The sequence below is a fragment of the Cyprinodon tularosa genome, unplaced genomic scaffold (assembly GCF_016077235.1).
Source record: "Cyprinodon tularosa strain WSP-4 unplaced genomic scaffold, ASM1607723v1 ctg210, whole genome shotgun sequence".
Taxonomy (NCBI): Eukaryota; Metazoa; Chordata; class Actinopteri; order Cyprinodontiformes; family Cyprinodontidae; genus Cyprinodon; species Cyprinodon tularosa.
In genome coordinates, this window is record NW_024038779.1 from 647978 (window position 1) to 670220 (window position 22243).

General features: G+C 38.8%; 1 protein-coding gene across 1 annotated transcript in view; it reads right to left on the bottom strand.

Annotated features, from left to right (window-relative positions):
• Positions 1-1787: 1787 nt before the first annotated feature.
• The window catches only part of LOC119783775 (protein FAM53B-like), a 31559-nt gene continuing 11103 nt past the window's right edge, over positions 1788-22243 (bottom strand). The window contains exons 2-5 of the mRNA XM_038285433.1: positions 18105-18379; positions 15128-15182; positions 11985-12805; positions 1788-2936 (exon numbers count right to left, since the gene is read on the bottom strand). Coding sequence (XP_038141361.1) covers positions 2580-2936; positions 11985-12805; positions 15128-15182; positions 18105-18185 — 1314 coding nt within the window. The 5' untranslated portion in view covers positions 18186-18379 and the 3' untranslated portion in view covers positions 1788-2579. The remainder of the gene's footprint in view (positions 2937-11984; positions 12806-15127; positions 15183-18104; positions 18380-22243) is intronic.

Below are 22243 nucleotides of genomic sequence, written 5' to 3' on the forward strand. Positions count from 1 at the left end.
AGTACTGGATGTAATCATCTCTGATCATGTGAATAAAACAGTAGCTCTGAATAATTGTTATAACTCATGAACTATCACCAGTCCAACCACTCTATGATCACTAATAGTTTCAGAATCAGTCACTTTTAACTCCATATGAATACACACCATTCTCTGATATTGAAAAGCATCCCATCTCACTATTCTCACCCCCAGCATAGTGATGATCTGTGGGTGGACAGTGATTCAGTATTGGATAAGTGAATGCCAACACTCACAAATGTAGTGAAGAGTTGTGAAAGGTTGAAATTTGAGCCAAACCAGGATCAGTCCTTGAAAAAACAGTCCTTTTGCCAGGAGAGTCAAAAGTATTAAAATGGACTCAATTCTAAAGCCTCTTAGATCAAGTTTTTTCTCCTTCCATTTTGCTTTTCATGTGCATATAGTGTCTGCTTCATGTCACCAACCCAAAATGACTTGTTAAAGTATCCGCCCTCCTTAGTTCTTATGCATTTATATAAAATCTAATTACTTAGGGCCATTCCAACACATGACTATATTTGATCTGAACCACTCTATTGTAGCTTTGGTTGTGTTTTTCACTCAAAATTATTTGGTTCCTACTAGGATGGGGGAAAAAATGTATATTTAGAAGTGTTAGATAATGAATCTTGTTTTAAATGTTGCCTTTGCTTATTTCTAGATTTAATAAAATTAAATTATCTTGCTGCATGGACAGATATTTTCACTTAGTTTGAATAGCCTATCCTTGGGATTTACTTTACTACCCCTTTTTCAAAGTATTTGAGGCTTTTTAACTCCATTTTTTTACACCTTCAGCTGTGATCACTGTTCTTGTCTATGCTGAAGAAAACCAAACCCATAGCACCATGCTGTCACTTCTATGTATTACCTTGGTGATTCCTGCCACACCCTTTTTCCATTTACATTGAAATACATGTATTTTCCATCTAATCAGAGAACCCTTTTCTACACATTCTCTTCGTGTTGCAAATTAAACAAGCAAAATTAGAACTGGATTCTTTTGGCTACTTTCTTTGTAAAGATCAGATTAATTGATTGCATAAGTAATGATTGTCCAGTCAACAAATTCCCCACTCGAGCTGTGGATCTCTGCAGCATAGAGTGACTAAAAGCCTCTTAGCTGCTTCTCTGGTGATCTTTTTCTATGTCCGGAGTGTTAGTGTTGGTTAATGATAGATTCAGAACATGTATTTTCTACTTTTGGATGGATATTGTTGTGGTTTGGTTGTTTGTTTTTTAAACCAGAACTGCTTAAATTTATTCACAACCTTATCTCTGCCAAGGTCTTCATGAAGCTGTTTGATGAGACAGTGAAAACTGTTTACTACGGTAATTAGACCACTTTTAAAGGAAACATTTTTCTATTTAGGGGTGTCCGTGACAAGTAGGGAAGTCCCTGCTATACTTTACCAATAGTTTTATTCATTTATTTAAATCAGTCTTAATGAGATCCCCGTATAACACAGTAAAGCTTGTGGTTTCCATGTGTAAAAAAAAAAAAAAAAAAAAAATTATAATGCAAGAGCCTTTGTTTTTACAAAGCAAATTTCATGAAACATTACAAGCTAACCATAATCTGAAAAAAGGCTGCAGAGAGGTTTAAAGAGGGGAGCTTCTAAAACCAAGGTTAGAAACGTGATGCAGGAAGTGACTGTGGGGGAGTGGGTGCAGCTTCTACAGAGCACCTGGAAACTCTCCCCAATTCAACTTTTGATCTAGAAATCTGTCCTGTGCAGAAATGAAACAAATAAATACATCAGACGTATGAGTGCAGGTTGTGAATTTATTTCCATTCTGTTCGAAGAAAGGCCATGAAATCTCCCTCCTTCTCAAACAACACATAAAAAACCCCAAAATGTAGAAAAATACACGATGCTGTTTGAACCCAAAAGGAGATTCAGTGTTTAATTCAAATATACTTTGCACATAAACGTCAGAGACAGTGGCTTTAAGGTAAGGCATTTCTCCTTGAAGAGAACTACAACAAGCATTCAAAAGAAGGCACTTTTTGATTTTTTTTTTTTTGATTTCCAACTCTTCATAAAGCTTATGCAGCCTACATTCAAACATAAAATATTCATGTGTGTGCTCAACAAATCAGGGAGAAAGACAAGACGAAAACATCTGATAGACTTCTTTCTCCTTTTACTCCAAACCCTCAGATTACTCTGAAAAATAGCAAATCTGAGCTGAATACAGTTGAGCCCAGCTACTACTACAGTACTAAAAAAACCTAAGGTGAGCTGACTTTGGAAAGAGCCTCAGGTTGGAAAAGATTGAGAGTTAGGAGATGCTTTTTAAGACAGAAACCCCCCAATTTTCCGCTCCTGAGGCAAGTCAAATTACGAACTCATACAAAATATCAAAGGATGCTGCTTTTCTTTTGTTAAAGCAGAATGTTCAAGGCATATGTGAAATTCAGAAGCTAATCTTCAGCAACATACTTAATCTTTCATTTTCTATTACTTTCTTAATCATTTCAACATTTCATCCCTTTCATATCATCTCTTTAGTCACCTCTTAAAATATGAAATGTGACGTTCAACAAGAAATGTTCAGTTTCTTTCAATTTGCTCAAGATCTAGCTCCCCGCCAAGCTGGAAAATGTCCCTCTGCTTCCCGCGATCACCCTTCCAGAGGGTGCATTTACTGTCCTCAATGCAGCATTCAGGGGAACCGGACCGCGAGTCCACACTGCACGCAGAATCACTGTCCAGTTCCCCGTAGGATGAGTCCTCTTCCCCGTCGTCTGCGATCCTATCCGCCCGCGACTCCAGCGACAGCTCTGAGACAGCCGCGAAGTCAGTCTCCGATTGGCCGGCGAAATCAAACGAAGGCGCGCTCAGGTTGGATTTGAAGCTGTCGGAGGATGAGAATCCAGGCCAGCTTAAGCTTTGAAAGGTTTGTAGTTTCTGGATGGAAAAAAAAAAGATTGGGAGAAATATTGTGACTTGACTGAAACAATAAAAATGTTGTTACAGTTTATATTTAAACAGAGGTTTTTGTTTTCCCTTAAAGATGGGGAGGAATTGCTTTTTGTTAGGGCAGCTAAATGGGAGCTTTTCCTTTTATCAAAAGCATGTGTAAATGTAAATGCAAGGGCACACAGAAGCCATTTGAGAACATAGACACAAATCTACCCCATCTGGGTTAATATAAAAAAAAAAGAAACTGGGATGAGCTACAAACCATAGAAAGTATGTTTTGTCAAAATGTGGTCTGGAATTACTCATTGCTAGAGCAAAAGCAAGTACACTAAAGACATTTTTATTCATATTACTCTACATTTCTAGGAGTTTCTGCTCAATGTTTGTCATGGGAGTACATCAAAAGTGATGTAAAAGAGATTCAAAGTTGTGTGTTTCCTCTCTAAAGCAAACAAAGGCAGTAGCACGGTGCATGTAGGGGTTAATGATCTCTGGAGCGCCTTCAGACAGCAGATGTTCAAGGCATGGAGGTGAATAGAAATGAAGGTTGCTCCGCAAAACCTAATCTCACACAATAGACACCTGTAACGTTCTCTTAACACGTGTCGTGGATTTTGCCGTTATAAGCTGGAGCTCTTGGGTTCTGGTGATGTAGCTGAATCTAAAAGAAGAAAGTAAGGCTGGAGTTTGCTGTCTGGGTTTAAAGTTTGCAGGATTAACATGCTTCATTCATCTGCAAACACTTGAGATGATGTTTAAGTGGGAGGCATTTTTGCTGTAGCTACACCAGTGGAGTGGAAAAGGGGATTTCTAAGCTCTGAAGCTCAGGCTTCAGCCCCCCAGTATTACCCCACTACTAATTATCGCAGCAGAGGAAGAGACGAGGGCAAAGAAAAGGAGAAAGGAGGGGCAGCAGCTTCTGCACAATATGCTTTCTATAAAATCTAGAGGCAGACTGTGCTTTGAGTGGGTGTGGTGGTGAAATGGAGGAGCAGTTACATTTCTTCTATATAACAAGCTCCTAAATGCAGTTTTTAAATGACGTCTTCCCCATAGGAAATTTCCAAATCACAGAGGCACTAAATTTGGTCACATTACATTTAACCAGAGAAAGACACTATATTTCCCTCAAAAGTCTAGAGGACAATCTTTCTGAGTGGATCATCTAAATCAGTGGTCCTCCTAATTGTCAATCATTCTGATGATATGTTTACGTAAGGCCGTGCTCATTCTGTTATCTTTTTCTGTGCATGCACACTTTCAGCAGCATATGTGTAGTGAGCTGCGGTTTCAGACAGTCATTGAAGCTCACCTTTCTCACCGCGGTTCTTTGAAAATGGCCGAGGCCAAAAGAGAAAAAGTGTCTACGAAGTGTATTAGAAGAAAGGAAAGGTTTCAGAAGAGGCAGATATATCCCGGAATGCTTTGAGTGGAGAGCTCTCCTCGCAAAGCATTATGGGATTTGCTGTCACAGTGACCCACGGTCGCCATAGGCTGTCGCTACCCCACAGCTGTAACTGATAACAAAAATGGTGCAGGCACAGCACAGTGGAGGAGGTGACCGACAGGGCAAAAAGCAGTGATCATCTGTCCGAACGTTCAGTTAACTGAGTTAGCTATAAAGCCCACTATATAATCCCAGCTCTATATAGTAATTGAGGGATTTAGGGGTTAGAGCAGAAGTTCAAGCACAGTAAGCTTGTATAAGCTATGAGAACAGCAACTTTTAAACAGAGCGTGCAGGAGGAGAAATGGTGCTCCCGTGCACGTTTAATAGGCGTTCCCTCTCGGAAGAAGGTACACGGCTGTGCATGTGCATTTTTTGGAGAGGTCTTGTAAAAATATCGCGAAAATCCTCAACAATAACTTTTAAGTGGGTTTGTCACCATGCAAAACGGTAGTAAGAGTTGCAGCTAGCATGCAAATCCATGCATGCTAGTAAAAGGAAGCAGTTTTTTACAACAAGGTTACAATACAGTCCTGCAACAACGGATTCTGAAAAGTCAAACTGGTTCCAGGAAGAGCCGTGTGGCTGCAGGTTTTCTTTCCAACCAAGAAATAGCTCACCAGACTCCAGTCATCTCATCAAGTCATCATGTTCAGATTGGACTCACTCGATGAGATGACTGGAGTCAGGTGTGCTATTGCTTTGTTGGAAAGAAAACCTGCAGCCACATGGCTCTTTCTGGAACCGGTTTGACACCCCTGGTTTAAGGTCATGAACAAAACTGAAACCCTAAAATATTTCATCTACAAGCTTATGGTTAGTGCAAAGGAAAATCAAAATAAAACCACAATCTCAATCTTGGTTAAAAATAATCGCAATTTAGATTTTTCGTTCAGCCCTAATCTAAACCTTATCTGCTGCTAGATGAGAGTGGCAGTAATAGCTCTCATCAACATTTGTGTTAACACGCGATAAAGGCAATTTTATTTTTATTTAGCACTGCAGGGTTTCGGGCATCAAGTCAGTGAACCATGCACATTAAAGACTTATGGTCACAAGCTAAAGACTAGACATTCTTCTGAAGGATTTTTCAGGTAAACTCATAATTTAATCAACTATGAAAAGTCCTTAAGTGCATGAAAGATATTATATGATCAACTATGAATATTTAATCGAGAACTGATTTGCCATCAAGGAAGAGACTCTGACTGCTGCTGATAATATTTATGCTTCCTCTTTCCCTGCTATGAATTCACCAGTATAAGCTGAATTCATAGCATACCTTAAGCATCAAAAGGTATGTTTTATGCTTTCTTCTTACTGCGCTCAGGTTATGTCTCTATTGTCTACCAGCCTGCTGCAGGCAGAGTGTAAAAGAGGTGTGGGTTTGCAGGTACATCATAAACAAGATGAGATATAAAGCTGCAGCTTCATAACTTTTTCATACTGCAAACATTTCTTTTTGATAATTTAAGTAGTCCAAACTGAAAAAAAAACAGGAAAAAAAATGCTGCTTTTAAAGAGAAACACAATCTTTGCAATGCATTGAAAATGGAAAAAGACACAATTTTACTATTTATATATTTATATATTTTTTCCAGACAATTCAGATTTTCCTATCTGATAATTAAAGTATGTAGATGAGAAATTTCAACCGTATTAAAACACCCCTTAAAATAAGAAAAAAACCCGGCTATAGGCACATAAATTTAGGATATATCATAAGAACAGATTTGTGTTGTGCATGTAATGAATGTAGCACTGGATATCTTATTGATACACCATGAAAATGACTAAATTAAATCTGTTTAAACTGAATGCAAATTACGTTTTTGTAAAAAGTTCACAATAAAGTTGCACAATACTCTCAGCTAGAAGGCTGTTTTGCAAGTCAGGCATTCAGAACAGTAAAAAGATAACATTGCTACAAGCTATACTGGTATAGAGGTGACAGGGTTGTCAACAGGGTTATAGTCACAAGACATATGAACAACTAAATCATATCTAATGACAGTCTGAGTTAAGATGTCTTACAACCATGTTTGCAGAGAAAGCAGGAACAGACAGTTCAGACACCTGCTATGCTGAAAGCCTCTTTCTCTGCTAAAAATTACAAGGAGAGGTTATTGGGTTTGGTCCGATCTACATTTTTATGTCAACATCAAGCTAAATCCTAAAAAACAAATAACTGAACACTGAAAGGGACAACACGTAATACGTAGTTAATTTTTGTACATATTGTCACTGAAGATTTTAGGGTAGAATAAATCCTTATTGAAAAAAGGAAGGAATTCTTTCTAAAATTGTGAAAATAACCAGTAATCATTATACATTTTTTCAAAGCACACGTTAAAGGAGCACAATCTATAAATGTAAACATGCCATCTACAACACAGGATGGGAAGCCAGCTGCACAGGCACCCGCTAAGACGTTAGGCAAATTTTCTCCTGATAATTCAGGCAAACAAAAGCATGTTAAGAGAAAAGATAAAAGTCCCACACTGTTAACTGAAGAGTCATGCATTTTGAGCACAGATATAATCTAAGCATTGTTAAACTAAAATCGGTAGGAAATAAAAAAATAAATTATCTGGGTTTTAGTTTGTAGAGGACTTGGTTTTTTTTGTGAGTAATATTCTGGACAATCAAACATTTCTTTGGGTGAGATAGAGGCAAACATTTTAACCAGTATACGATCCTCGCAGTATGACCACTATTAGTCTACACAATATGCGTACATAGTATCACTGCATCGACACATTAATTAATCAACAAAAATTCATTATATCTAAAATAGATATGAGGGGAAAAAAAACATTTTTTTTCTGAATATATATAAGATATTGACTACTCTTAGGTTAGGATTACCAACCCTGACATGACAATATTAATGGCCTACTACTTTAACCTGCAGTCTCCTGCTAGGCAGAAACGCGTGTAGTTTGCTAGCAACTTTCAAACCAGCATTATATCAAATGGAGTCATTGGAAGCGTTCCTTATGGTTTCATATTATGACAGTCCTTGTTTTGAAAAATATTGCCAAAAACTTACTATAGCAGTTCTTCTTGCAAGTGAAGAAAAAAAAAGGGGAACCAATCTTTAAAGTTATTTTTTTCCTTTATTTTCCTTTATTCGTCAAGTATCTTAAATTAAAATGTTTATGAATTGTGTTGAACATGTAAAAACGCATCATCTTTCAGCCTGTTGACTACCAGGGTGCAGCAACAAGTGGAGGAGGGCCAGTAATTTATTATCCTTAGCTTCATGCAGCCAGAAAAAGCTGTTCATTACAGAAACTGCAGCTTTGAAAACCATTGTATACCCAATGCCCAGTTGGTTGGGTGTTGAAAACAATTAGGCCTACATAACATGCATGACTTTACACAAGTGAAGCAGATTCATACATAGTGTAGCTGCAAGCATGTGCACTATGCACATATACGACAAGCTGAAGCATGCAATTGTTTTTACAGTAAAGATGCACATTGAGACACCCAAAGAGGTGCTTCCACAAGCCTCCAGGACTTGTAACTCAACAATGATCACCATGTCTGCAATCCCAGAAATGAAAGGAGATGAAAGGAGAGGGGGGGTGAGAAAGAGAGAGCTTGGGCTATGTTGGGCCAGCAGGAAGATATAAATAGGAAAGAAGAGTTGGTCTGCCACCTTCTATGCAGAAATAAAATCTCTTAATCAGATGGTTTGTGACCCTGAGCTCATAGAAAACTGCACTCACATGAAAAGACAGTGAATTTGCTCAACAAATCTTGTTTTACCACCTGACACAACGATTGCCTGTCATTGTTATCAGAGACTGCAATGACCCGACTCAAGTTATCAAGTGGCCAGACTGACCCTGAAAAATCACTTCTCTGAAAAGCAAAGTGTACACAGATATCAATAATCATTCAGCAAGTGATCTGCACTCAAGATATAAAATCCAGCTGCTGACAGTTTGTAACGTGCATCGTTCTGTGGAAAAGAAAAGTGTTGCTCCAAGGTGAAAGAGCAGCCAGGGATAAAAACAAGAGCAGTGAACTGAGCTGTGACCTGACACACACTGCTGGCAAAAAGGATATTCAAGGAATTCTGTTGGTGAGAGCATACAAATCCCCCCGGAGTTCAAGTTATAGCCAATTAGCATGACATGCATCCCCAGAATTCACACCCTGCTTCATTGACGTAGTCCAGTGAATCTAGAGGCCAATGTTCCACTGACAAAACACTCATGAGACTTGACCTGCCACAATCCTCCTTCCCACTGAACCACAAACACACCTTTTTATTTTAACTCTCCCAAGTTTTCTCTGTGCCAAACATTATCAACGGTTTCCCTCTAAGGTGCCAAGTTACTCATCTGCACACCTTCAAAACTAATAAATCCTTATCAACAGTCCGAGGCAGTGCCTTTTTAGGACACTATTTGTGTCGGATGGTTTAGTGTGAAGCAAATCCACTTTTAAAGAAGCGCTAATGAAGATCTGAGCAGCAGAATGAGTCAATGTCAATTCTGCTCTGAGGTTTTATTTCAAAACAGACGAGGATTCTTTAGGTAAGACATCATGTCAAAGATAAACACGACTCAGACTACCAACATGGTAGTCTGAGGTTTCAAATATGATTTCAAAAACTGAAGGAATTATGTTATACCATTTTTGTCAAAGCTGCTTACGATATCAAATTGCAGGGAAAAAAATAAAACAAAGCAATATTGACGTGTTTAGCTTACAAATTAAAAAGCACTTCAAGAAATATTTACTTGCATATTACATTTCAAGCGTCACGTGTTAGTTCTGCCAAACCATAATGTTTTAGATCGACTTTAACTTTTATTTCACACGCCTGATATATTTTTTTATTGATCAAGATGCTAAAGCTCAGAAAATGTGTAAAAATGTCAGCCATTCCTAATCACTTAGCAGCTGCGTTTCCATTACAAATGTGTGCAAAACTGGAGGCTATGTTGACGTTCTGCAAAATTCAAATGATCTGATTATTAATTGAAAAAATTATTGACAGATTAATTGATTTGCAAAATATTATGTAGTTACTAATCTCTCCAAAATTACTTTTCAGTCTTACTTGGACTACATCCAATCCTAATGTCGACTCGTTAGGCCTTCATAAAGATTGCATGAAGAAGCAATGTAATCTCATCATTGTAATCTCATCAATCACTGACTATCACCATTTTAAGCATGCACACACTAGCAGCCATATATAAAGGTCCTTAGTTTGTTTTGGTGGAACCTGGTAGAATAAATGTTAGCCTATCCAAAGGGTGGGGCTAGCGTGCACCTGCTTGACTTTGCCATAAGAGAATTTGTACCACATTATGCCCCCATCCAGTCAGAAATGCTTCTTCAGCGCTTTGTGCAGTGGGGGTGCATGACCTCATCGAGCAGCTAAAATCTTTATAACTGTATATAGCTTGAAAAAAGGGTTTCTTACACATAAAACTAACCAGAATTGACCAACACTAATTTATAATACGACTTGTGCTTGACAGATATGCCCTCTCCTCCTGATTGCGCATATAGGCTAATTGTTAAGAGGTCAAAAAAAAGTATCAAACTTTCCACATTGCACTTTTATAAGTTGTTAAGTTTCTAGAAAAAAAAAATGTATCTGATTGTTTAGTGTACAGGACAAAAAAAATGAATTTAGAGGCAGAAAAACACCAAACATTAATACATACAAACCAGGTATTAATAGAACTGGGATTGCGTAAAAGCTATAAAAATGATTAACATTATTCACATGCATGCAGGGGAATAAGGGTCAAGGAAATCTTGAAATTCCATTAACCGTGGAAAACCTCCCTTGCTTAAACAATGCGGGTTTCAGTTGTGCAAGTAAAGAAAGATGTTCTGGCAAAACTGTCAGACTGTCAGAACACCCAGTTCCTCAACAATAACCTGGAGTCAGCAAATGTATTGGAAGCGGAGATAAAACAGACTCCATGTGTTTGTGTACTCTTATAATGTGTGTATTTATGTGTCATCAGCATGCTTGTTTACACCCTTTCAGCAGTTGGCATGACTGGAGGAAACATGCCTGCTAGGCTCCATTACCAAGGCCTGGTTGATCCAGCACTGGCTGAGTCCAGAGGGCGACTGGCTGGGAACACGTTTACTTGTGAAAAAGGAAGGGAGGGTAGATGGATAAAATGATGATGGTTTCTAATCAGGGGACAGGAAGAGGACAAATTCCCCTGACAAGAAGTCTTATGGAAATACATTTTAGAGGCCCAGGTGGAAGTTGTACTCAGGAAAAGAGAGTTAAAACAGACACGGTCTGCATTCTTGCATTGATTATGCGGATTTAGTCCAGAATTTCAGCATTTTATAAAAAAAAAAATAGACTAAACTAGAGAAGATAAGCTCCTTACACCCATAAGAGCAAGATTTAAAAACAATGCATGTGATGAAGCAACTTATGCCGCTCTATTTTAGGTCTGTCCAGGCTTCATCTATACTGTTCCACTGTTTCCTTTGACCTTAGAAAAGAACAAACAAACTCTGAACATGGGGAAGGCAAGATGGAGATCAGCACATCCAAATAACCTAACAATTAATCACCTATTGTTTCTTTCACTGGCTTGACAGCAGACCAAATGCACTTAAATTACCAAAACAATTTCATGTTTTTTTATTCTCCTACAGAGTTATAAAAAAAAGAGCATAACTTTCACGTGTGCAGGTGCAATGCAAAACAAACTGAAATAATACATCCTAAGTAGAATGCTGCATTATGTAGATTTGCTCAGCTTAGAAACCCTTAAATGTTTTTTTTTTCAGGAATATTTAATATTGCATAATACTAATAAAGATATATTAACATGACAGAAATGCTCTATCCATGGGCTAAGTGATCATTGGCAAGAACTATGACCTGACAGCCGTCCAAAGCTGTTTGAGACGCTCCACAAGTAGAAAAGGCTACATGAGATAATTGTTTTAAAAAAGATAGCTGTTTAAAAGTGCTCCATCCAAGAATATGAATGAAAAATTAGGTGCAAGGAAAATGAAAAAATGCAACCTGAAGAGGATTGCGAAATAAATTGCAGGTAGAGTGGAGAAGCCTAAAATCTAAATTGTTCACCAAGTTTCTGCAGTCAGTGGTGATTTGGGAAGCCATGTCATCTACTGGTGCCCATTATTGACAGAACCTTTCAAAGACGTTAAAACTTGGTTCAGGTGCACTTGTATAGACCTAAGTAGTGTGGATGCACACAGGAGATGCCCCTACATGGGTTAAAGGGAAATTTCATTAGAAAAGTTTTACTCAGGTTGACCTAAACCAGGCTAATTACATGCAGATTTAATATTACCTAATGCTGTATGATGATTATCTTTAGTCAAAACACAGGGAAAAGTATTTTTCCCGTATGTTGGCTAAATTTAATAATGGGCCTTTTTTAGGATAACTTAGAAATTCGATGGAGACTGACACCAACTCTTGCTAAATGAATTGAATCATGTTTAACAGATTGTTACTAAACCCTGATCTTCATCCCTGTATGCTTTCCAATGAATCCATGCTTGTGTGTTCTTGTCAGTGAGTGTTATTATTTCCAGCTTACCTGAGTCATCTTTGCCAAATCCAGGGAGGGACGCTGCTCCTGGGCATCCTCTGGTCTTCGGCGCTTCATAGCAATCTTTTTGTCATTCAGCACACAGGGCTGAGACCTGCTTCGAGACAGACTCCCCTTTCCGGCACCTCTCCTTCCCAGCTCTGGGGTGGAGTCTGGCGAGCTGCTCTCAGATGCCTCTTCTTGCTGAAGCTCTGTCAGGCTGATTTGCTCGTGGGAAAGGGATAAAGGCCGGAGAAAGGCCTGACTGTGTGAGTGGTGCGAGAAAACGGAGTTAGGGGACACAGAGGAGGCAGTGAACTGAAGGTGAAGAGGCAGCTGCTGGTTGAAGAGTGGCGGGTCCCGGGTTCCCTCTGGGGCTGAGCTCGAGCATGAAGGCAAACTGAAGCTGGAGCTGCGCTGCATTGGAGGGAAATGGCTTGATCCTCCTCTCACGCTCCCTCCGCTATGGTACCTACGCTTCTCCACAGACGTCCACACTCTGGAGCCTTGAGGCCTCCAGGATGAGCGGGACCCACTGAACTCATCTGAGAACGACAGGGAGCGACACTGCCGTTTGCTCGGAGGGGCCGCAGGAGTCTGGGTGCCGCTTATGAAATGTGTTGGGGTAGGGGGGGTCCCATGAGAGCTGATCCTGTTTCCCAGGGTGAGATCTCTTATCAGACTGGTGATAGCGGTAGTGCTGCCTGGTTCTTTGGCCCAGTGCAAGCCTCCAGGTTCAGGTCCCACATCCCACAGGCTCTCCAAACTGGAATCTCGAGCTTTCTCCTGGATGGCACAGCTTCGTCCCAGGTCCAACCATCTATCTGCCTCTGAAATCAATCATAAGCAACAGACTCAGCCTGACTGGCATAAACAGAGATATACAATGAACTTCATCTTTTACATGAGTAATACCTTAAATGACACAGTTGTATTTAAAGAAAACAAAGCTAAGCAGAAAATCCAAAAGGTTGACCTGCATTTATTTGTTTTTATTTGAGACTGAATGACAGGATTATCCTTATAGGAAAAAAACAACAACTATCATTTAAGCAAAGTGGAAGATTATTGTCTGGGCTAAAATTAAAAAAAAAAAACATTTCTAAGACAGTATTTAGTTTAATAACAGCTAAGAAAAAAATAAACAACTGTTCTGTTAAGTAATGTTTATTTTTCTAAACTTTCATATCCTCTCAGAAAAATAAATATTGTCTTATCAAATTTCAAGCTCATTTGGATCACTGATATATTTTCATGTTATGTTCCACAGTGAAATACTGACAGTGATTTACTATTTTTTGAATATTGATAGAGTTTTGTTTCCCATTTCCTAACATTATCAGGGTCCCATGGAAAAACCTGTTGATAAAAATACTTTTTGTCTACAGAGAAAACAAATGACGTTGCATGACTACTTATTGCAATGCTATGTAAAAAGGAGAATTCTATTTTCAAAAAAATGGGGTTGTTTTAAGAAGGAATGTAGAAATGAAGTCCTTATAAGAGCATAAAGTTAAAAAACACAGTATCGTTTAATGAGATTAAATCATGTTTACATTGGATTGTTTTTGTTTTTTTAATGAGCAGCTAGTAAATAATCAGAAAAATCTCAGATAAAACTTGTTTCTTAAGTATTTTTATGATTAATTATAAATAAATATGATCCAACTAAAAAAAAGAAAATGTGGAATAGGAAACTAAGGATAAGTCTTTATTTCCCTTAACATGAAATAGGAGGAAGTTTGCCCACAGTTTTTAGGGAAAAATCTAAGGAATTCAGAAGATAAAAAAAACAAAACATTCCAGATTATTTGAAAATAACCATCAAGTGATAGAACTAGACACAAGTATGCTTTGAAAACCCGTAAAAGTGTTAGTATTCACAGTGATGTCATCGTCAGCATGGAGGTCTACCGCACAACAGGAGGAGATAATACCCAGACAGTAAATTGCCACAGTTGCTTAAGATGCTAAGCTAAATAAATCAACTGGGGCTTTTGGTAAAGAGATCCTCTTGCAGACCTAAATCCTATCATCATGGGTACCTGGTCTTAAAGCTAGGCAGGCTTTCATCGCTTATTGAAACAACTGTTTTGGTCAGACTAAAAACATATATTGGAGGCAGTGATTATTTCGTGGAATGTCTGAAAATAACTCGACAAAATGATATTTAGATTTACTCCAAGAGGAAACCAACTAGACGCACGAATGGGAGGGTAAAAGCGGGAAAAGTCGGCCGATCTAATACCAGTGACGTCAATGCCTTTCTCGCTAAAGAGAAAAGAAGTGATAGCGCATGCTTGTGTTTACAGTGGCACGTCTTTTAACACGGGGAGTAATTACTGCAACTCTAATACAGCCTAAGAGAAATTGTTGACATAGGCAACGGTGTATTCAATTACAGCTCCCTCCCATGAGAACCCTGTGCAACGTTGTATGGAGGCAGGTGCAGCCTTATCATGAGAAGGGGATGAGTAACAGATGGAGAAAGTGAGAAGTGAGAGACCAAGCTAAACAACAAGACAGTTAATCAGGATCACTGAACTTCATAGTCGGACTTATCAAGGAGGCAGTAAATTAGACCAATGCTTCTAAAGTGATGTATTGGCACTCATTCATTAGTAGAAATATGCTTTTCAATTATGCATTTAATTCTTAGTTGAAATTCTTAGTTTTGTTTTGGAAAACTCAAAGAGAAAAGCCAGTGGGACGTCAGAAGTCCAAGTGGAAAAACAGCTTTGTCACCAATCATGAATTTGAAACTCTACACAGCTGCCTCCTAGAGAAAACCTGCTGAGAATCATGATTAAAATAGTTTATTTATAACTCTGATAATCTGATTATAATATAATCTCTCAACTTTGAAGTTTCCGAGTTTGAACTCCAAGTAAAAATAGATCACATCAGTTTTATTTTTTTTACTGGGAGTTTTCCAAATGTTCCTCATCTATCATTACGCTGTTAGTGCTCATTATCTCCTCATTTCAGCAGATTGACTCATATTTGCCTTAGAAATAATTAAACAGGAAGTAAAGGATCATCGCTGGTATCTGCACCATAGTTTTTTAAAATGGAAATATTAAACTACTGTGCTGGGAATGCAAAAATTAGAAATTTTAAATATAAAGGAAGAAAAAGCAAGAACAACTGACCGACTGTTCCACAGGAGAAGAGGGTGGTCCCTCTGCTCATGGTGCGGAGATCACTCTGCAGAGAATAAATAAACAGTCAGTAAGACACTAAAACTAAAAAGTAGGAAAGAAAATTCCACAAATATTGCTCCTGAAATAAATATAAATATTAATATAAATTTAACGCATTTAGTAGCAATATAAACATACCCTGTGTAAACTTCTTATGTAAACATTAATATACCTGATGTTGGTTTATGTTTTGCTAAATTATTATCGTTTTAGTACACAAGCTTTTCCCATCCTTACCACAGTTTATTTTTAAAAGTGGGTAAACATTTTTAATTTTTAAAAACATAAACCACTCAGAGCCAAGGAGAACTGAGACAAGGAAGTAGTTCCTTCTCAGACCAATGATTTTAACCTCTGAAACAGTCATGTCTCTGAAGATTGAGGGAAAGAAAGCAGAACCAAAAAATGAATACATATCATCAAGACAACTGAAACCAGCAGCAAATTAAAACTACCCAGGTGGCCAAAGTAGTTTGGTGCTACAACAACCTGACTCACCCTATGTACAGTATTAATTAAATTCAGTGGCTCAGTCTGAGGACCACACATGGCTCACCGTTAGTCTGGTTGAAAGTGGCTATGTGGGTGAGTTCTCATTTGAAGGTGGATTACACATTCTGAACAAAGCCCAAAACGGACTAACCTTCATAGTCTGCTGACCAGAAACTCGAGAAACGTGGAACGTCTACCCGTGGCATTAAATTTACACATTGTACAATATCCTAATCCACATAAAATCTTGGACAGATTTTCAAGCTAAGTTAACAAAGCAAATGTTTGATACCAGCATACCTTTTTAAAATGTTATTTTTGTGGAATAACAGGTGCTAAATATTGCGATTCCCATGCTCTCCTTTAATAATATATATATTTTTAAATACCATGGCAAGTCCTATGTAATGTAACCAACGGAGTAGAGCGGTGTGTTCAATAAATAAAAAAAGAAATAAAATAACAAAAAGATATACTTGAACATGGATGATTCATTAGAAAAATCCTGAAAAAGCAAAGCTGAACTGTGACAAATAAAAATTTTAATATCTCAGCAGTAATGAGTTTGAAGCCTTTTTCTGATCACTTGTTTAATACGGCCATGAAAGCAGCACTTTAGGCCTGATATCTGCATCTACACCCGAGACTGTTATTTTATAGCAAGACAAGAAGTAGCTCTTGTGTCTTTGTACTATAGTGTTGACAGAGATGACTAATAAAGACAGCTGGTAAGTGCAAGTATAAATAATTTGTAACCATTAACCACTAAGTGCAAAGGTTAAAGCTGTTTAGCATATATATACATATTCTATCTCAAGGCAGGTTTTCACATTTAAAAAAAAATGTAGATTGTTTTTGACCACCCTTAATTTAAAATCTAAATTACTTGAATAAATCCAAAGTGAACTGGAATAGTTTTTACAATCAACATGGAGAAAGTGTAATTAACCATTTCAAGACTAAAGTACAGGTAGAGTGGAGAAGCCCAAAATCCAAATTGCTGACTAAGGCTACGTTCACACTGCAGGCCTTGATGCTAATGTTCCGATTTTTTTTTGCTAAATCCGATTTTTTTGCTTTGCCGTTCACATTTCCAAATATATGCGACTTGTATGTGATCTCCTGTGTGAACTACAGTCATACAACGCAAGTGTCCCGCATGCGGAGTAGAGGACGCAATGACATCACAGGTCAGCATGCTCTGTGTTTACAGAAGTAAACATGGATGGTAGTGCCGGAGCGCATCTAGCGATCTTTTCCCACCTTAAAAACTCAATCTTTTCAAGATGGTTAAACATAAATACTGCTCTCCGCATCATCGTCCACCATGGTTGTTATTTTTCTTGCCGCCTCTTCATAGTAAGACCCAGAATAGTGACCTTTGTTGGGTATTAATTGCGTTCAGGTCGGATTAATGCGACCTGTGTCTGAACAGCAAGGTTGAAAAGATCAGATTCGTATTGGATTCAGGACCACATAGCCAAGCGGCCTGGGTCGCATTGGAAAACATCGGATCTGTTTTGTTCAGACTGCCACAAAAAGATCAGATCCAGGTCGCATATGGGCCAAAAAAAAAAAATCAGATTTGGGTCACTTCAGGCTGCAGTGTGAACGTAGCCTAAGTTTCTGCAGTTTCTACTGGTGGCGATTACTGACAGAACATTACAAAGATGTTAAAAATTGGTTGAGGTGCACTTTAAACAGCTAAAAAATAAATGGCATAACTCAGACACATCAGATTTTGGTGACTGATGGAAGTGGAATATTTTGTATTATGAGCTAAACAGCTCAGATTTCCATCTTTTTTTATTTTATTTGCAGATTTAGGCTGTGGCAGTGATCTCCAGCAGAACAGCCCACTGACGACCTTTTATTATGCTCTCAGGTATCGATGTCACAACCATGGCGTCTTGAGTTCATTTTATAAAATATGTAATCTTAAATACACATTTGAATGGTTGAGGTTTTGTGAAGCAAACTTCCCTTTTTGAATGTTAAGTATTTAAAGCCTGTTTGACTTTTCTTGAGAAATGATCAGGGTAATTAAAATACGTAAGACGCGCACACACACACACATCCACCCACCCACCTACACACAAATAATCCAAACGGTTGAAGTTCAAACAAACACAAGGTCCTGTTTTAGCAATCTGGCCTGTCTACTTTCAAACTAGGTGTAGTCTTGATTTAGTGACACAGTTACATAATTAGGGTTCTAACTTAACATTTGCTTTTCATGAAGCAAAATCAATGAAGACTTTCAACTAATATAGCACTTTATTTTACTTCTTTATTATAAGTGGACTACAAGCTTCAGGCCTTGAATACTCAAGATGGTGACAGTAGGTAGAGTATGAGACTACCTCTGTGATTACTTCTTATACCAAATGTAAAAGTTTGTTTTCTGTGAACCGGGATGTGAAGTTTCTCTCACCAGCTGTCTGTTGGAGCTCTTGGACGTTACATCATTCGCACCCTTCTTCTTTTCCAGTGTTTTTGAGAAAATGATCACCATGGTAGCGCACAGCTCTGCTCCGGGGTGTTCAGGTGCAAGAAAAGGCCACGGGCGGCCATCTTTATATGAGGGCGGAATGCAGATTGTGCATTTGGGTGAAGCGGACCAGCAGATTGTGACCTCCCATCTGAAGAGAGCAGTGCTGATGAAGCCAGTCGAGGTAGGAGGGTCTCTGTTATTGCTTCAGCTGATCCCTGTGTAATAAATAAATAAATAAAGAGGCATGAGATTTAAATGAAAGAAAATCAATACCAAACAGGATGCACATTTTTAACTCTTTAATCCCTTCCTGCAAAGAGGTATGCTTAAACAGTTGTATCCCCTTCAGCGTTATTCGACAAATGGAGGCTTGTGAGAGAAACTTTGTCTAGCAGACTGTACAAGGTCGAGGCTTTGAATGAATTCGAATTAAATCAATACAATTTTCCATGTTACCTATATAACCCACCTCCTCCCACAAATCCAGTAGGGCCATGCAGAAAATGTATGAAACAGTTTTTGCTGAATACAGCACCTCATAACCATATAAATGTTCTAACCCTTTGAACATTTCTATTACACAAGCCAGAACTTTATCATATTTTATGGAAGTTTTATGCGATACAGCAAAACAATTCAGAGAATAATTATCAAGGGAGATAACATTCTGGAAGTAGGTAGCGTCAACCTGCTGAGTATTAATCCAGCCGTCTTTCTGCAGGCCTTAGAGGTTTTTAGAGAACATAAAGAAAAAATATGAGAACCCATATGCAGGAGAACATTCTATTTGAAAATGCAAAAGAGTACAGCAAATCTCCCCATGAGACAAAGAAAGAGGTCCATGGTAACTCTGGAGGAGCTGTAGAGATCCTCAGCTCCACTAAAAGAAATGCAAGTGTTTAAGTCTATTCCACCCATGCAATAACAACTGTTAAAAGAAAGCCATAGGATGCCTCTCTTTTAAGTTCTCCCTGAGCCATGTGTTAGAAACAGGAAAAATTATTTCTAAAACTAAAGTTTTATTTTTGGCCAGCATGTAACACACAAGCATTTGGTAGGAAACCAACTTTATAAACTCATCGGTACAAACTATTTCTGCAGAGCATGGTGGTAGTTGAGGTTGTTTTTCTTAGACAGGGACCCTAAACTGATCAGAGTTGATGGGAAAATGTATGCAGCAAAATTTTAGATGTCATTCTGTTTCAGTCATGCAACCATTTTAATTCCACCTCACAATACTGCTCATAAAGAAAATGTGTAGAGGCCAAATAGATAAAGTCTACACTTGCAGGTGTAGTATCTGTTAATCCACAATGTAAAAATATATGATAATACATTCAGTTTAACACCCTAACACTTAGAAATGTTTAACCACCCAGTTACCAAAAGAACTTCACGCTTATAGTAGTGCTACTGTCCTGGTAAACAAAACACCCTGTAGTGTGCTGAACTGCTTCCTCATCGTTGTAATAAAAGGAACGGTTTATACGTGGGAATCCCAACATGCTGAAACACAAGGCGGAGTTTAACTAATGCCAGAAAAAAACAGGACTCTCGTCAAATGACTACAGATGTGGTTAGCAGACCCAAGCAGTGGAGGAACATATATGAAGCGGCGGTCTCCTGCACCCGCATTTGGCAAAGCACGACTGCGGCAAACAAGCCTCTTAAAACCCATGGAGGGTAGATGGAGCATTTGTGGCTCTAATTTGCTTAAATGGGAGAAAGCTCATTCATGCTTTTCTCAGGAGAAATAGCTCCAGTAACTTGAGGCTTAAGGCCAACTCCTTCATCAACCAGCCACTAAGCGTACTGACAGCATCCAAATAGAGAATACCATCATAGCTCAGGTCAAATGTTGGGTAATGACAGCTTTCTAATGTGGAACAACACATGAAGCTAATGGCTCTTCCAGGCTTGCAATGTTACCCTGACTGTGTAACATGTGGTTTAGCATTAAGTAAGGGTTACTGCACTCCACATTCTCGGGTGTGAGGCTGTGCACGCAGTGCTGAATTAGCTTTGAGGGACAGCAAGTCTAGCAAAGAACACCCTAAAACAAAACATATGAGGGAATTGTTTACACGGGAACTGGATAAAACAATTTTGGACCCCCGTTGAAATGTCCTTTACTACACAATGCCATCTTTGTCTGTTTTTTTTTGTTTGTTTTTCCGCAGGCCTCATGACAACATAAAGAATATAAATGTTTCATGTTAGTTTGCCCGTTGAACCAACTGCTAGCATATGACTCCCATTATCTCCATTTACCCAAGAGAGTCAGTGGAGCACAACTGGCCTCGGCAGACGAGGGACGCTGGTTCTGGTGGAGAGAGCTGAAGGAGAGGGAAATGTTTTCCTGGCTCAGTTTTTTTTTTTTTGCAGACTGTTTTACTGATTAGGGCCGACACCAAAGTTTTGGGTGGAGCAGCATAGCAGGGTTTATGTGTATACGAGAGGTAATCAGGGTGAGGGCTGAGGCGCGTTGTGATCATGCATGAAGGTTGTTACAGTGTGAGGTCAGGGTGCTTTGAGGATGTTCATAAAGGCTGAAACTGCAGCATATGCTTATGTGCCGGTACAGATTGTCTGTTTATGCTAACCTGCACTAGTTAGGAGACAAGCAAATAGGGTCATGGGAGAGGGCAAGAGGGAGTGTGAATTCAGCCCTGGAGCCAAGCCTACTTAATGAACCAACCTGTCATGATGAGGAAACCAGGGCTTAGTGCAGATGTGGTTCACTTGTGTTAGACCTGTGCTGATCAGATCACAACCATTATTTTTCTGTTGCAAAGCACCTAAAATCCGATGAATCACTTTTCCACTGATCCCTTTAACTGTGTGATTTCTCTGCTGTAGTGTGTGAAATATGACTACACAAAGCCAATCATTAATCTCACAAGCTCAACTGGACACCCCTTCACAAAAACTAGGATAAGTTAAAACTGGCATAATCAACCTTTTATACTACACTATATTATACTATTCCACAAAAGGCTACCCATACTTTAAATGTTGCATGCTGCTGCACTTTCTCACCAGCTTTCTGTTGAATTGTTCGAACACCTCATTAAGCATTTCTAGTTTTGAAACCAGCTACAATTACATCTGCTTGCATATGTTAGACTGCAGATGGCAACTCTATGCTCCAAGTAAGTGACTCAGGAGGGCACAAGAAAAGGGCAGCTAAGATAACATGGCTCTTTGCCCAGACAGTGATTTGCACAGGCAGATGAATAGAAGACCATTTGGGCCCCCAATAAAGTTCTCTGATTGGACGTTCGCTGTCAGTCACCCAGCTGGCTCTGGCTGCTGCATACTTGTGCGGAGCCCGTCTGGTGTCAAGACTTTGATCAGTGGCTTTGGTTGAAATAAAAAGAAAAGAATTCATTTCCCACCAAACTAGATTACGATGAGCAAACAAAGCACTGCTTGGGTGTCTTACTTTATACTTCTTCGACTTTTTCCATGCTTTTGTCATGGGCTGAATTGAGGATTGTTAATTCTAGGAAAAGACAGAGCCAACCCTCTTCAAGATAATGTGGCTGAGGTTGTAAAAATGGTCCAAAGTGGGCCATGACATACCACTGACTACTTTAGCCATCACCTTAGTACCCACATGCGTAGGAAGGCAGGCCTAATACTGCCCACTATCACACCAATAGCTCTTCACAATTGCAAAAACAAAAGCCACGATCCATCACTTGAACATTCCGTGTTGTCAGTGTTAATGTTAGGCATTTGGGGTTGTGACTTTTAGAAACTTTTTTTCTTTTTAATAAAAGACCCTGTTCCAGACACAAGAGAATCTATCAAAATGGGTTCTTTTCTTCGATAGAGGTCTCACACCTTGGCTACACCAAATATTGCTTTGTTTTGGTATTGCTTTTTCTTTTAAACACATGCCTACCAACATTAGATATCCATGCTTTTTATATTTTTTGGTGGGGGGTTAAGGCTAAGGTAAGGAGTTATAAATGCAGAATCTTACTTTTGTAGGTAACTGGTACCTGTCCAAATCAGGCCAAAACAAGGAAACAGAAAATCAGGCTGGGATTGGTTTTGTGATTAACCTCAAC